The sequence below is a fragment of the Myotis daubentonii genome, chromosome 1 (assembly GCF_963259705.1).
Source record: "Myotis daubentonii chromosome 1, mMyoDau2.1, whole genome shotgun sequence".
Lineage (NCBI taxonomy): Eukaryota > Metazoa > Chordata > Mammalia > Chiroptera > Vespertilionidae > Myotis > Myotis daubentonii.
Genome location: NC_081840.1, coordinates 155993202 through 156007426, shown reverse-complemented (window position 1 = coordinate 156007426; position 14225 = coordinate 155993202). Strand labels below are relative to the sequence as shown.

The 14225-nt window shown below is 43.0% G+C and overlaps 2 protein-coding genes across 2 annotated transcripts in view; one reads left to right on the top strand and one right to left on the bottom strand.

Moving 5' to 3' along the window:
* Window positions 1-8798, top strand: part of ASB13 (ankyrin repeat and SOCS box containing 13) — a 38525-nt gene extending 29727 nt beyond the window's left edge. Inside the window, exons 5-6 of the mRNA XM_059663309.1 lie at window positions 5165-5356; window positions 6916-8798. Coding sequence (XP_059519292.1) covers window positions 5165-5356; window positions 6916-7043 — 320 coding nt within the window. The 3' untranslated portion in view covers window positions 7044-8798. The remainder of the gene's footprint in view (window positions 1-5164; window positions 5357-6915) is intronic.
* Window positions 8799-9441: 643 nt separating this feature from the next.
* LOC132215305 (mitochondrial intermembrane space import and assembly protein 40-like) lies at window positions 9442-10259 on the bottom strand. The gene has a single exon (XM_059663323.1). The coding sequence runs from the start codon at window positions 10029-10031 to the stop codon at window positions 9615-9617; it is 417 nt and encodes a 138-aa protein (XP_059519306.1). The 5' UTR covers window positions 10032-10259; the 3' UTR covers window positions 9442-9614.
* Between the last annotated feature and the right edge of the window lie 3966 nt (window positions 10260-14225).

The following is a 14225-nucleotide window of genomic DNA, read 5'->3' as shown; positions in this document are numbered from 1 at the left end:
TATCCAAAGAAAACAAGAGCACTAACTCAGAAAATGTATGCCCCTACCCCCATGGTCACATAGTCAAGATATGGGAACAACCTAAATGTCCATCAACAAATGGATGGATAAAGAAAATATATATATTATACAGCCATAAAAAGAAGGAAATCTTTCCATTTGCAACAACATGGGTGGACCTCAAGGATATTATGCTAAGTGAAATAAGTCAGGCAGAGAAAGACAAATACTATATGATTTCACTTACATGTGGAATCTAAAAAACAAACAAGCAAACAAAACAGAAACAAATTCATAGACACAGAGAACAAATTGGTGATTGTCAGATGGAAGGGGTGTTGGGGGACTGGGTGAAAAGATGAAGGGATTAAGAAGTACAAATTGCCAATTATAAAAATAATCATGGGGATATAAAATACAGCATAGGGAATACAGTCAATAATATTGTAATGATTATGTATGGTGCCAGATGGGTATTAAACTTATGGGGGGGGGATATCACCTAGTAAGTTATACAAATGTCTAACTGCTATGCTGTACACCTAAAGTAATATAATATTGCATGTCTACTGTAATTGGACCCCATAAATGCAAAAAACAAAAACAAACAAAAACCTTTTTCTTTACCCTCTTTCTCTATAACCTCCTTATCCACTTAGGAGCAAACTGTGAAGAACTTGGCACTTTTTCTTTCTAAAAAAATTGAATCTATTGAAGTGACATTTGGTTAATACAATTATATAGGTTTCCAGTGTGTAATTCTATAATACATCATCTGCATATTGTATGGTGTGCTCACCACCTCATGTCAAGTCTCCTTCCATCACCATTTATCCTCCATTTATTTTACCCTCTCCCACCTCCCCCCACTCTCTGGTAATCACCATACCATTTTCTGTGGCTGTGAGGGGTTATTTAAAAAAAATTTTTTTTAAATCCCTTCACCTTTTTCACCCAGCCCCCCAATGACCTTCCCCTCTGATAGCTGTCAGTCTGTTTTCTGTATCTATGAGTCTGTTTCTATTTTGTTTGTTAGTTTATTTTGTTCATTAGATTCCACATAATACTCTCCAGGTTCATCTGTGCAGTCACAAAAGGTAAGATTTCCTTCTTTCTTTCTTTTTTTTTTTTTTTTTTACTTTATTTTTATTATTGACACTATTACAGGTGTCCCTATTTCCCTCTCCTTTGCCTACCTCCTTCCCTCTGGCCATCACCACACTGTTGTCAGTGTCTATGGATTATGCATGTATGCTCTTTGGCTAATCCCTTCACCTGCTTTCACCAGTCATGCCCTTCCCCTTCCTCTCTGACAGCTGTATCCATGCCTCTGTTTCTATTTAGTTCATCAGTTTATTTAGTTAATTAGGTTCTACATATAAATAAGATCATATGGTATTTGTCTTTTTATGACTGGTTTTTTTCACTTAGATAATAACCTCCAAGATTTCTTTCTTTTTTATGGCTGAGTAGTATTCCATTGTGAAAATGTACCACAGCTTTTTATCCTCTCATCTACTGATGGGCACTTGGGCTGTTCCCAGATTTTGGCTATTTGTAAATAACACTGCAATGAACATAGGGGTACATATAGTCTTTTGAATTAGTGTTTTGGGTTTCTTCAGATATATTCCCAGGCGTGGAATCACTGGGTCATAAGGCAGTTCCATTTTTAATTTTTTGAGATAACTCCATACTGCTTCTCACAGTGGCTGCACCAACTTGCATTCCTACCAAAAGTGCACGAGGGTTCCTTTTCTCCACATCCTCACCAACACCTGTTGTTTGTTGACTTATTGATAGCCATTCTGACAGGTGTGAGGTGATACCTCACTGTGGTTTTAACTTGCATTTCTCTGATGATTAGTGACATTGAACACCTTTTCATATGTCTATTGGACATCTGTATGTCCTCTTTGGACAAGTGTCTATTTAGGTCCTTTGCCCATATTTTAATTTGACTGTTTGTTTTTTTGTTGAGTTGTACAAGTTATTTATAAAATTTGGATATTAACCCCTTATAAGATATCTCATTAATGAATATGTTCTCCCATTCAGTGGGTTGTCTTTTCATTTTGTTGATGGCTTATTTTGCTGTGCAAAATTTTTTAGTTTGATGCAGTCCTGTTTATTTTTTCTTTTGTTTCCCTTGCCTGAGAAAATATATAAAAAATATTGCTACAAGAAATGTCTGAGATTTTACTGCCTATGTTTTCTTCCAGGATTTTTATGGTTTCGAGTATAACATTTAAATCTTTAATCCATTTTGAATTTATTCTTGTGTATGGTGTAAGAAGGTGGTCTAATTTCACTTTTTTTGCATGTATCTTTCCAATTTTCCCAAAACTATTTGTTGAATAGACTACCTTTACCCCATTGTATGTTCTTGCCTCCTCTGTCAAATATTAATTGACCATAAAGGCTTGAGTTTATTTCTGGGCTCTCTATTCTGTTCCATTAACCTATATGTCTATTTTTACACTGCTAACATGCTGTTTTGACTACTATGGCCATGTAGTGTAGTTTGATATTAGGTAGTGTGATTCCTTTACCTTTGTTTTTCTTTCTCAAGATCACTATTGCTATTCGGGGTCTTTGGTGGTTCCATACAAATTTTTGAAACAGTATTTCTGGTTTTGTGAAGTTCTCCATTGGTATCTTGATGGGAATTGCATTGAATCTGTGGATTGCTTCGGGAAATATGGACATTTTAATAATGCTAGTTCTTCCTCTCTATGGACAATGTATATGCTTCAACTTATTTGTATCTTCTTTAATTCCTTTCTTCAGTGTCATATAATTTTCCAAGCACAGGTCTTTTACCTCCTTGGTTAGATTTATTCCTAGGTATTTTATTCTTTTTGAAGCAATTATAAATAGGATTTTTTTTTAGTTTCCCTTTCTGATAGTTCATTTTTGGTGTATAAAAATACAACTGACTTCTGGATGTTTATGTTGTATCCTACTACTTTACTGAATTCATTTATTAGTTCTAGTAGATTTTCTTTTTTATAAAATCTTTAGGGTTATTTATATACAATATCAGGTCATCTGCAAATAATGATAGCTTTGCTTCTTTCTTTCCAGTTTGGATGCTTTTTATCTTTTCTTGTCTGATCACTGTGACTAGGACTTCCAGTACTACCTATACTAATAATAGAGGAATATGCAAATTGTCTGAGATGCCATCACAGTAACAGTAACGACCTAATAGCAGGTTGTGTGGGGCGACCAGGCCGGCACGGGGGTTAGTGAGGGACAACCAAATGACTGAACAGCAGGCTGCATGGGGCAACCAGGCTGGCGGGGGGGGGGGTAGTTGGGGGTGATCAGGATGGGTGTGGGGGCAATTGGGGGTGACCAGGCCAGCAGGGGGGCACTTGGGGGTGACCAGGCTGGCAGGGAGGCATTTGGGGGTTAACAGGCTGGCACAGGGGACAGTGAGGGGCAACCAGGCTGGCAGGGGGGCAGTTGGGGGAAGTCAGGGGTGACCAGGCTGGCAGAGGGGTAGTTGGGGGTGACATGGTTGGCAGGGGGGGCAGTAAGGGGTGACCAGGCTGGTAGAGGGGGGCAGTTGGGGACAACCAGGCTGGCAGGGGTGGCAGCAAGGGGCGACCAGTTAGGGAAGATCAGGCCAGCAGGCAGAGGCAGTTAGGGGTGATCAGGCAGGAAGGCAGGTGAGCAGTTAGGAGCCAGCAGTCCTGGATTATGAGAGGGATGTCTGACTGCTGGTTTAGGTTCGATCCCCAGAATTGGGCCTAAACCAGCAGTCGGACATCCCCCAAGAGGTCCTGGATTGGAGGGGGTGCAGGCTGGGCTGAGGGGCTCCCCCTGCACAAATTTAGTGCACCGGGCCTCTAGTGTTGAATAAGAGTGGTGAAAACAGACATCCCTATCTTGTTCCTGATTTCATTTGAACTCCAGAGTGTTTGAGGAACATCACCTATTTTCCCTTTGAGCTTCCCTTTTGTAAAATAATATTTCTATTTAAGGAACATTCATTCATTCATGCAACACACATTGTTAGAGCCTCTGTGTCTGTAGTGTGTGTGCATATGTGTGTGTGTGTGTGTGAATGCATGTGCAAGGATAGGCAGGAGAGCTTGAGTAGTTAAACCTGAGCTTCTAGTCAGGACCCATGGGGACAGACTGCATAAGGCATTAGCACTACTTCCTAACTCACAGGGAAGTTTTGTTTAATTTTTCTTCATTTTTGTTCTATTTTGAGTTACATTATTATTGACTAGAGGGTCAGTGCATGAATTCATGCACCAGTGGGGTCCCTTGGCCTGGCCTGCAGGATCAGGTTGAAACTGGCTTTCCGACATCCCCCAAGGGGTCCTGGATAGCAAGAGGGTGCAGGCCAGGCTTAGGGACCCCACTGGTGCATGATCAGTGCTGGGGAGGGATGTGGGAGGTTGGCCAGCTGGGGAGGGACTGCAGGAGGGCTCCAGGACATGTTCAGCCCATCTCGCTCGGTCCCAATTGGCCGGACCCCAGCAGCAAGCTAACCTACCGGTCAGAGCATCTGCCCGCTGGTGGTCTGTGCACGTTATACTGACTGGTCGACTGTCTGCCCCCTGGTGGTCAGTGCACATCATAGTGAAGCAGTTGGGCAGCCTTAGCATATCATTAGCATATTACGCTTTGATTGGCTGAACCAACAACCGAACTCTTAGCATATTAGGCTTTTATTATATAGGATACCTTTCTTTAGCTTTTTATGTCATAAGAAAAAAAATAATCACTGCTTTTGGATTTTTGAAAAAGATTTTGTAAAGGTTGAAGCAGAGTCTGTCTTGATTTTGTTTCCTCAATGGGGATTGTTTCTGTAGATTGTGCTGGATGAAAAAGCCAAAGTTGCCGAAACCGGTTTGGCTCAGTGGATAGAGCGTCGGCCTGCGGACTGAAAGGTCCCAGGTTCGATTCCGGTCAAGGGCATGTACCTGGGTTGCGGGCATATCCCCAGTGGGAGATGTGCAGGAAGCAGCTGATCGATGTTTCTCTCTCATCGATGTTTCTAACTCTCTATCTCTCTCCCTTCCTCTCTGTAAAAAATCAATAAGATATATTTAAAAAAAAAGAAAAAGAAAAAGCCAAAGTTGATGTTTATCTCGGCTCCAAGTTCTCTCCTTGGTGATACTTGTTTCTGTTTTACCTGCAGGGGCCAATGTGAATGCAGCAAAGCTTCACGAGACAGCCCTTCATCATGCAGCCAAGGTGAAGAACGTGGACCTCATTGAGATGCTGATTGAGTTTGGAGGCAACATCTATGCACGGGACAACCGGGGAAAGAAGCCCTCTGACTACACGTGGAGTAGCAGTGCCCCTGCCAAGTGCTTTGAGCACTATGAAAGTGAGGCCAGGCTCTCCTTGTTGTTTGAATGATGCAATGCATAGTAGAATAGCACATGACACTTATGCACCAAGCTCTGCTCTGACAATATATTAGGTCATTTATGAGTAAATAATTAATCTCAGACTAAGTCCATATGAGGCTGAGAATATAGATCCAACCCTCACTGTTCAGGAAACAATCTGGCTAAGGACAAGATGTCTTCTTTGTAAATTAATTTTTTAATGAGTTTACATAGAATTAGAGTCATAAGAGGCTTCAAACACCTATCAGTTGAAAAAAAATGATTTATTCAAATTTTTGCCAGCCCTTCCTAACTCAAATCCGTTATGAACTTAGAGGCACATTCCATCCCTGTCTGTCAGCTAACCATTTCCTGGAAGATAATGTTTCTTTTACAAATAATTTGGGGGACAAAGTAACACAGGAAAATGAATTTCATCAGTATTTTTTTTTCCTTTCAAAGACTATTGTATTTTAAAAATTTTCATAAATTGAGAAAACTCTCTTTGGTTAATTTATATTTTTGTCAAACACAGAACATTCTAAAAGGCAGGTCCTCAAGGCCAGGCTCTGTTTTGCAAATGTCCCTGTGATTCATCTGCCAGGGACCTCCAGGTATCTTCCATTGTTGGCCCTAGCTTGCTCGCACTGTGAGCCCCAGCTCCAGGCTTGTCTGTGGTCCTGAGGTCCTGACCCTCTGCACTAGGATATGCATTGTGTACTCTGCTGGAGCTGGGATGTGCATCAGTTCTCCTGAGATCTGTTTGTGCCCTATAGCCCTCAGTGGCCTGGAGCAGCAGGAGCTGGCAGCCTAGACCAGTGGTTCTCAACCTTCTGACCCTTTAAATACATTTCCTCATGTTGTGACCCCAACCATAATGTTGCTACTGTTATGAATCATAATGTAAATATCTGATATGCAGGATGGTCTTAGGCGACCCCTGTGAAAGGGTCGTTCGACCGCCAAAGGGCTCGCGACCCACAGGCTGAGAACCACTGGCCTAGACTAACTCTCTCGTTTGTTTGGAAGTTTGACAAACAAGCCTACTAGCTGTAGGTTGGTGCATTGCTGACAAATCCCTGTGCTAGGGTTATAACATTATGGGGCAAAAGTCACACACACACACATGCACACAAAGCAAAAACCTACACCCCCCACCCCCCTTCAAATGAAATCCCTCTGGACAGCACTGGAATTCCATTTCCTGCTCTTGTGTCCTTGGGCCCTGGCTGTCCTTCCTGGTAGCTTTCCAGAGAATGCTTGTAAGGCATGTCCTATTTTTAAGGAAGGGAGGTGTTTCCAGTTGTTGATATTTTTTAAAAATATATTTCTATTGATTTCAGAGAGGAAGGGAGAGGGAGAGAGAGATAGAAACATCAATGATGAGAGAGAATCATTGATCGGCCTCTTGCACACTTCCTGGTTCATGGGTTGACGTTCAACCACTGAGTCACACTGGCTAGGCCAGTTCTTGATATTTTTTAGGTGGAAGGATGTTAATCTATGTTCAACTATGTTAAGCTAACCTCATGTGCTTCATGTTCCCTTTTTACAGAGACACCACTAACCCTGTCACAGCTCTGCAGGGTGAGCTTGAGGAAGGCCACCGGTGTCCGAGGGCTGGAGAAAATCGCCAAGCTGAACATCCCTCCCCGGCTCATCAATTACCTTTCCTACAACTGAGCTGCAGGCACGGGAGGCAGGAGCAGGCTGGTGGCACCCTGGCTGCTGGCCTTGCCCAGCCCAGTGTTGTTTGTCTGAAGCCCTCAGTTCCTATAGATAGAACAGCGTTCCCCGAATCCCCATTGACTGTTGTGTTTCATCTTCTCCGTGGACTCCTGGAGAATATTTCCAAGGCATTGGGAAGGACCTGCCTCAGCTTCTGCTAGGGCTGTGGCCCTGTGCTGGCTCTTCTGGAACTTGGCTCTAACTCTGGCGTTCCCAGCGTCCAGCTGTCCTCTTTTCACTGACCTTCCTCAGAAGGACACTCAGGAAAGACTGTTCTGGGAGCACAGGGGAAGGCCAAGCAGGGCTGCGGCCCAGGCTACTGCTGTTGATTTCCACATGTCTGGGAGGTCCAGGGGTGCGGTGCCATCTCTAATTCATTCAGCGCTACGCAGCCCTGGGGGGCTCAAAGGGACAGCCTGAGCCACAGGGGGTGGACCTGTGAGAGGTGAGGTCCTGACCACGTGGCCTGGGATGGATGCATTAGTGACATCATGCCACTTGAACGCTTTTTTTCTGGAGCCAAGGGTGGGCACTTTCCAAGGCCCACCTCCACCCAGGTGTACCCATTACTCAGGGACTTTGTACGGGTTTTATGGGGGAAGCTCAGGGTCTTCATTCCCCACAACCAGCACAGTGTTTCACAGGAAATTTTTCTTCAGTTTTAAGTCTCAACTTAAAACATTTATGTGAGGGATAAGTAAACTTTCAGAAGATATGTAGGTATGTACATAGGTAATGTGAAGGGGTGTTAGCACATTACCATGAGCAGTCATTTCCAATGTGAAAGATTGTTAGGAAATGCTTTGGAGATTATTTTTAATCATTTTATGGTTGCCAAATGAATTCTTCCCTAAATTTTGTTAATTCCTTGAAGTTCTGAGATTGGTAGAAGAGGTTGCCAGCACCCAGTGGGTATTATCAACCATTGATTGGTGCATTCTGTAGATATCTGTGGAACATCTATGATGCTTATGGCATTTTCTCGGTGCTTTGACCTGGATAGGAATCAGACTCATTATCATAAGCTGGGGAAAATAGAGTTTTGCAATCTGTTCCTATAGTAATAGAAACAAGTAGTTCTAGATTATAAGTCATATGGTGAACTAGTAAGAATATTCAGACTGCAGTTGTCTGTCTAAGATTCTGTATCATAATAAAAACAAACAGAAAACCAGGGAATGAAACTAGGCGATTTTGCATGATTAAGTTCAGGTATATGTCGTTTCTGGGGAAACAGAGAAGGTACCACTTGTGAACACCCCAGAAATGTGGACGTTACCACATTCTTCCAGAGAGTGTAGAATAGAGTGAGCCTGAACTGTCGTCCAAGGAAATGCCAAGTGTGCTACACAACCAGAAGTGTCTGCACAGGGTTACTTGGGTGGGGCCCCAGATCTGATGGTAAGTTTCATGCTGGTTGTACAGTTATTTTCCATCTCACTGTTCCAGCCATGGTTACATCATTCTATGCTGAGAGCAAGAGCCACTCCGATTTGGTTACAGGCTTAAATACAAGTTCTGGGTAAATCAGTGTTTCTGTATGTACTAATAACAATGGGGGGGAAAAAAGCATTGGGTTCTGCCCTTTCATCTTTGTAACAGAAACTTGCTTCTAGCAATAAGCTGGTAACATTTCCATAAGTGGGTGCACGGAGTACAGAATCGCAGCCCCACGCTTGCTGCTCAATAAAAGGTGTTGAATAGAGTCCATCCTTGTGGTCATACGCTCGTTTCTTGTTGGGAGCAGAAACACTGGATGAGCAAATAGGTCCCCACCTCTCAAGAATATTGCATCTGAACAGGCTGAGCCAGAGCCAGTGTGTACACAGGCCCTAAACCAGGGCTTTTGGAATAACAAGAACAGCACAACCAGCTTTTTCTTCTGTTAGAAAGGGACTGTGAGTCGGAAGTTCCAAAGTTCTACTTTCTAAAAAGAAAACCTGGAGCTCAATATAAAAATGGAAACCAAAATCGATCAGAAATGAAGCATAGTACCTCATATACTCAAGGTTAAGATGGTTTTTGAGAAATAAGTATCTGATTATCTGGCCTCTTCTATTAGGAATGGCCCCATTCCAGCATTTTTAAAGGAAGATGTTTTTGTTTCTATTTCATTTTCCAAACAGGTATAAAATCTACTAAAAGGGAGATAATCAATCAGAATAAATCAGCTCACTCATGAGAGACACTCCTAGATAACGATTTTTGGTTGCTGAGAGTATTCAACACATTATTTCAGAGTGGCAAATTTAGAAATAATCTGAAAAGAGAATTTGAAAGTGGCAGCCACAGTCACTGATAGAGTTATGTGAGACACACAGACATATAACTCCTCTTTTCTTTTTAATCAGTGCATATGGCAAGGAGCCTAAACCCCTGATCATCAAAATAAGTTATTTTGTACATTACAGTGCACAGAACAATAGAGAGAAAGACTTTCTTATAGAGTGACTGAAAGGCATTTGCAAAAGGTTCATATCAATCTGAGGTGGAAGGCCTGGAGCCAGTGCTGCAGCATGGCCCTCATTAGCTTGACCCCTCTTGTTCTTTGGTTGTGGTGGCCTTAGCTAGAGCTGCCTTTTCTAAACGTTCTGCTGGCTTCTCCTCCTCCTCCTCCTTGTCTTGGGGATAGAGGTCCAGGTATTTCTGCATGCATTCCTGCATGGGCCAGAACTGGTCTACACAGTCTGATCCTTTGAGATCCTCCGTGCTATAGTGGAAGCAGGAACAGGCTGACTTGAACTGTTCCCCACAGGGGCCACTAGCCATTCCCCCAGGGCACGGGAAGTACCAGTTAATGTCTCCATTTGGCAGGATCAACCCGTGCTCCTCGTATGGATCATTGGGATCGTCAGCCACCAGCTCTGCATTGCTTGGAGTTTCATGGTCTTCTTTGGTCACAAATATTATTTGATCTTTTCCTTCCTGCCAGCAGTAGGCCATGGCTGCAGTCCAGCACTCCTGTTTTGGTATTCTTTTTACAACAAAAATTTAACGTATGGAGAAACAAAGATGGCAGCATAGGTAAAAACCGGAAATTGCTGTCTCCCACAACAACTTCAAAAATACAACAAAAAGACAAAACGGACATCATCCAGAACTACAGGAAGGCTGGCTGAGTGGAAATTCTACAACTAGAAGGAAAAAGAAAAGCACACGTAGACTCAGAGGAGGTGCAGAAGTAAAGTGCAGCGGTACGGAGGCTTGAGCGGGCACGGAAAGGGGTGGGCACTTGAGGACGCGGTTGTCTTTTTGAATCAGGAGGGAGTCACAAGCTCCCGACTGCTCTGAACTCCGGTTCCAGGAAGTCTCTGGGGACCCAGGACTCATACGGGGAGAAACTGGACTGTCTGGCAGCAGGCAGAACTCGGAACCTGAGGGTGGCTTTCCCTCAGAGGTGCTTGCAGCAATTACTGGGACACTGAGACCGGGGCCCCTTAGGGCAGGGCTGAGGATCTGCCATAGCTGCTGGCTCCGCCCTTTGATTCCCTGAGACCCCGCCCCATCCAGGCTGCAGCAGAGGCTTTTGCATATCAATGCCCTGGCCCTTTGCAACCTGAAAATTACCTAACAAATTGCAGCTGCGCCAGAGAGACCCAGAACTTCCAAGAGAAGGCCCAAGGCCCCACATCAGCTTGCATTGCTTCACAGTTGGGCCTCATCTGGGTACCCCCAAACTCCAAAAAAGGAAGGGGAATCTGTAGATCTCTTCTTAGCTCCTGCTGGGTAACCTAAGACAGAGGCTAAATTAGCACCTCCTTAGATCCAAGAGCCAGTGTACCCAGTGGTCAGAGTGGGACCATCCAGATTACAACTCCTCAGATCCATAAGGGACACACTCAGGGGGCAGACTCAGTAAGCACCAAAGCCCCACTGAAGCAAGTCTTGCCCCAGAAGGGTGTCTTCAGCACAGAAGTTCTCCCACTGCAGACACAGCTGATTCTCACTGCCAATTGCCTGGAGGTCAATTCCTCCCAGTGATACCTACAACAATCAAGGCATAACTACAACAAGACTGTGCACAAAGCCCACAAGGGGGTGCACGAAGGGTGTCCACCTCAGGTAACTGGGGAGGCTGAGCCACTGGGCCCTACAGGACACCTAGCACACAAAGCCACTCCACCAACACAGGGAAGCATAAAAAATGCAGAGACAAAGAAACAGGTCACAAATGACAGAAATGGAGGAAAGCAAATGACTGGATATAGAGTTCAAGGCCACGTTTATAAGGTTTTTCAAGAATTTTCTGGAAACCGCTGATAAATTTAGTGAGACCCTGGAGGATATGAAAAAAGACCAACTAGAAATTAAGCATACACGGACTGAAATAAAGAACAATATACAGAGATCCAACAGCAGACAAGAGGATCCCAAGAATCAAGTCAAAGATTTGAAATACGAAGAAACAAAAAATACCCAACCGAAGAAGAAAAAAGAAAAAGAATCCAAAAATATGAAGATAGTGTAAGGAGCCTCTGGGACAACTTCAAGCATACCAACATCAGAATTATAGGGAGAAGAGAGAGGGCAAGATATTGAATACCTATTTGAAGAAATAATGACAGAAAACTTCCCCTACCTGGTGAAAGAAATAGACTTACAAGTCCAGGAAGCGCAGAGAACCCCAAACAAAAGGAATCCAAAGAGGACCACACCAAGACACATCATCATTAAAATGCCAAGAGCAAAAGACAAAGAGAGAATCTTAAAAGCAGCAAGAGAAAGACAGTCAGTTACCTACAAGGGAGTACCCATACGACTGTCAGCTGATTTCTCAACAGAAACCATGCAGGCCAGAAGAAAGTGGCAAGAAATATTCAAAGTGATGAACAGCAAGAACCTACAACCAAGATTACTTTATCCAGCAAAGCTATCATTCAGAATTGAAGGTCAGATAAAGAGCTTCACAGATAAGAAAAAGCTAAAGGAGTTCATCACCACCAAACCAGCATTATATGAAATGCTGAAAGGTATTCTTTAAGAAGAGGAAGAAGAAAAAGGAACTCTTACCATTTACCACAGCATGGATGGAACTGGAGAGCATTATGCTAAGTGAAATAAGCCAGTCAGAGAAGGATAAACACCACATGATCTCACTCATTTGTGGAATATAATGAACAACATAAACTGATGAACAAGGACTGATCCAGAGACGGAGAGGCATTGATTGGACTGTCAGACCTGGGAGGGAAGGTAGGGGAGGGTGGGGATAAGGGGGGAAGATCAACCAAAGGACTTATATGCAAGCATATAGGCCTAACCAATGGACATGGACAACAGGGGGGTGAGGGCATGAGCGGGGTGGGGGGGGGAAGGGGGGGCAGTAGGGGGTAACATGGGGATAAGGACACATATGTAATATCTTAATCAATAAAAAATATTAAAAAAAAATTTAACGTACAGAGGAGGGGATAAAGGGGAGAAATGTTGTAAAAGAGAAAGATATCTGTGTGACAGCTGTAAACTGGATTCTGTTTAAGAATATCTTTCAGCTTTCTATTGGCTACAAAGTCATATTTTGGGTTAAAAGGTTTTGTATTCCCTAATAGGTGCTGATGCTTTTATTTTTTAACCAACCTCATTTTTAAAATGAGGAAACAGGTTGTAGCTACTTTCTTAGATATGCTAGACTTTAAAAGCCCTGAATGTTCTCTGTGGCACACAGAGAGCATGCTTGTATCTCAGGGAAAGGAAGTGTCAGGTAAAGTCCCTTTTCCCTTTCTCTCATTAGTCTGTCCTGCTTGGCATGACTCACTCCCTACATGTTGTGAACCTTCTAAATATGGCTTTGGGCCAAATCCTGTCCCTTGGAGCAAGCATGTCAAACTCAAAGGCTAACACAGGCCAAATAAAGAAGGTTTAAGTGTATGTGGGCCGCAAAAAAACAAAAGCTTCAAGTTTCATAGAGACATAGATTTATTTCGATAGAGACATGCTGAATACAAAGGGCTGAAATAAACGAGTCAACGTTAACATAAAATAATAGAACATTTTAATAAAAATTAATATTTTTTTCTTGAACATTAACTTACCAGACACTGAATAACTGCACAAGTTAATAAGCGTAACACAAATAAACCTGTTTTTCTTGTTCTCCAAAAGTGAAATATTTCCTGTTGCACACACCAAACAAGTCAGCCTAAGACTAAAGACGTGGCAATCGGCTGCTAACATATTTGCTCCTGGTATTAGTGAGAGAAATGCACCTGTGCGTAAGGGAAATGAATGCAACACGATTATAGTGATCAGTCATTAGTGAACGTTGTAGTTTGTTATTAATAACTAGTGTCCCAGTGCATGAAATTCATGCACATTAAAAGGGAATTAATTAGAGGAAATATTTTAACATTGCCATTTGCCCTTCCTCTATAATAGAAGTGTCAGAGATGAAAGAAAATTAGTAAAATGTATATGACAGTAATATACAAATTTATTAATAAATACATAATAACAGCCTCACATCCCCTGGCTTCACTGTGCACGCAGCCCCTCCCACCCATGCCTGCCATGCATGCAGCATGGCGTGAAGGTGTCACAATCATTTGCATATTAGCTCTTTATTATATAGGATCATATATAACAGGATATTGTAAAAATTAAGTCATGAGATTTTATTAAAACATTTCTTACATACTGTTATATAGGCTGGGCCACAAATATTCGTTGTGGGCCGCATGCAGCCCACAGGCTGTGAGTTTGACATGCTTGCCTTGGAGAGATGGAAACCAGTTCCTCTAAACTGAGGAACCATTTCACAGCAGGCAGATGCAGCCTGCTCTGGGTGCTGCCTGCCCTCTGCAGGTGGGGTGAGGGAGGTGTAGGGAGGAAGTGGATCACCTAGCAGCACCTTCTCTCCTGTCATCCCTAAGTCCCCTCTAGTCCCCAGGGGAAGACACTGCCCTTTCCCTCGCTGACATTTTCACAGAAATGCCACGTGTCATAACCCATCCATACTTCCAGATGAGTCTGCACAAAACTTTGAAGTTTTTTGGGACAGAAAGAATGCTTTGCATGTCCATTTCCTCCCCTGCTTTGTTAGAACTACTGTACATGCTTTCTTTCCAGGGGGCAGTACTCATTACTTCTGAGCAGTTGAATTTATTTACAAAAATGACCCCAAAACTGGCTCTAAACACA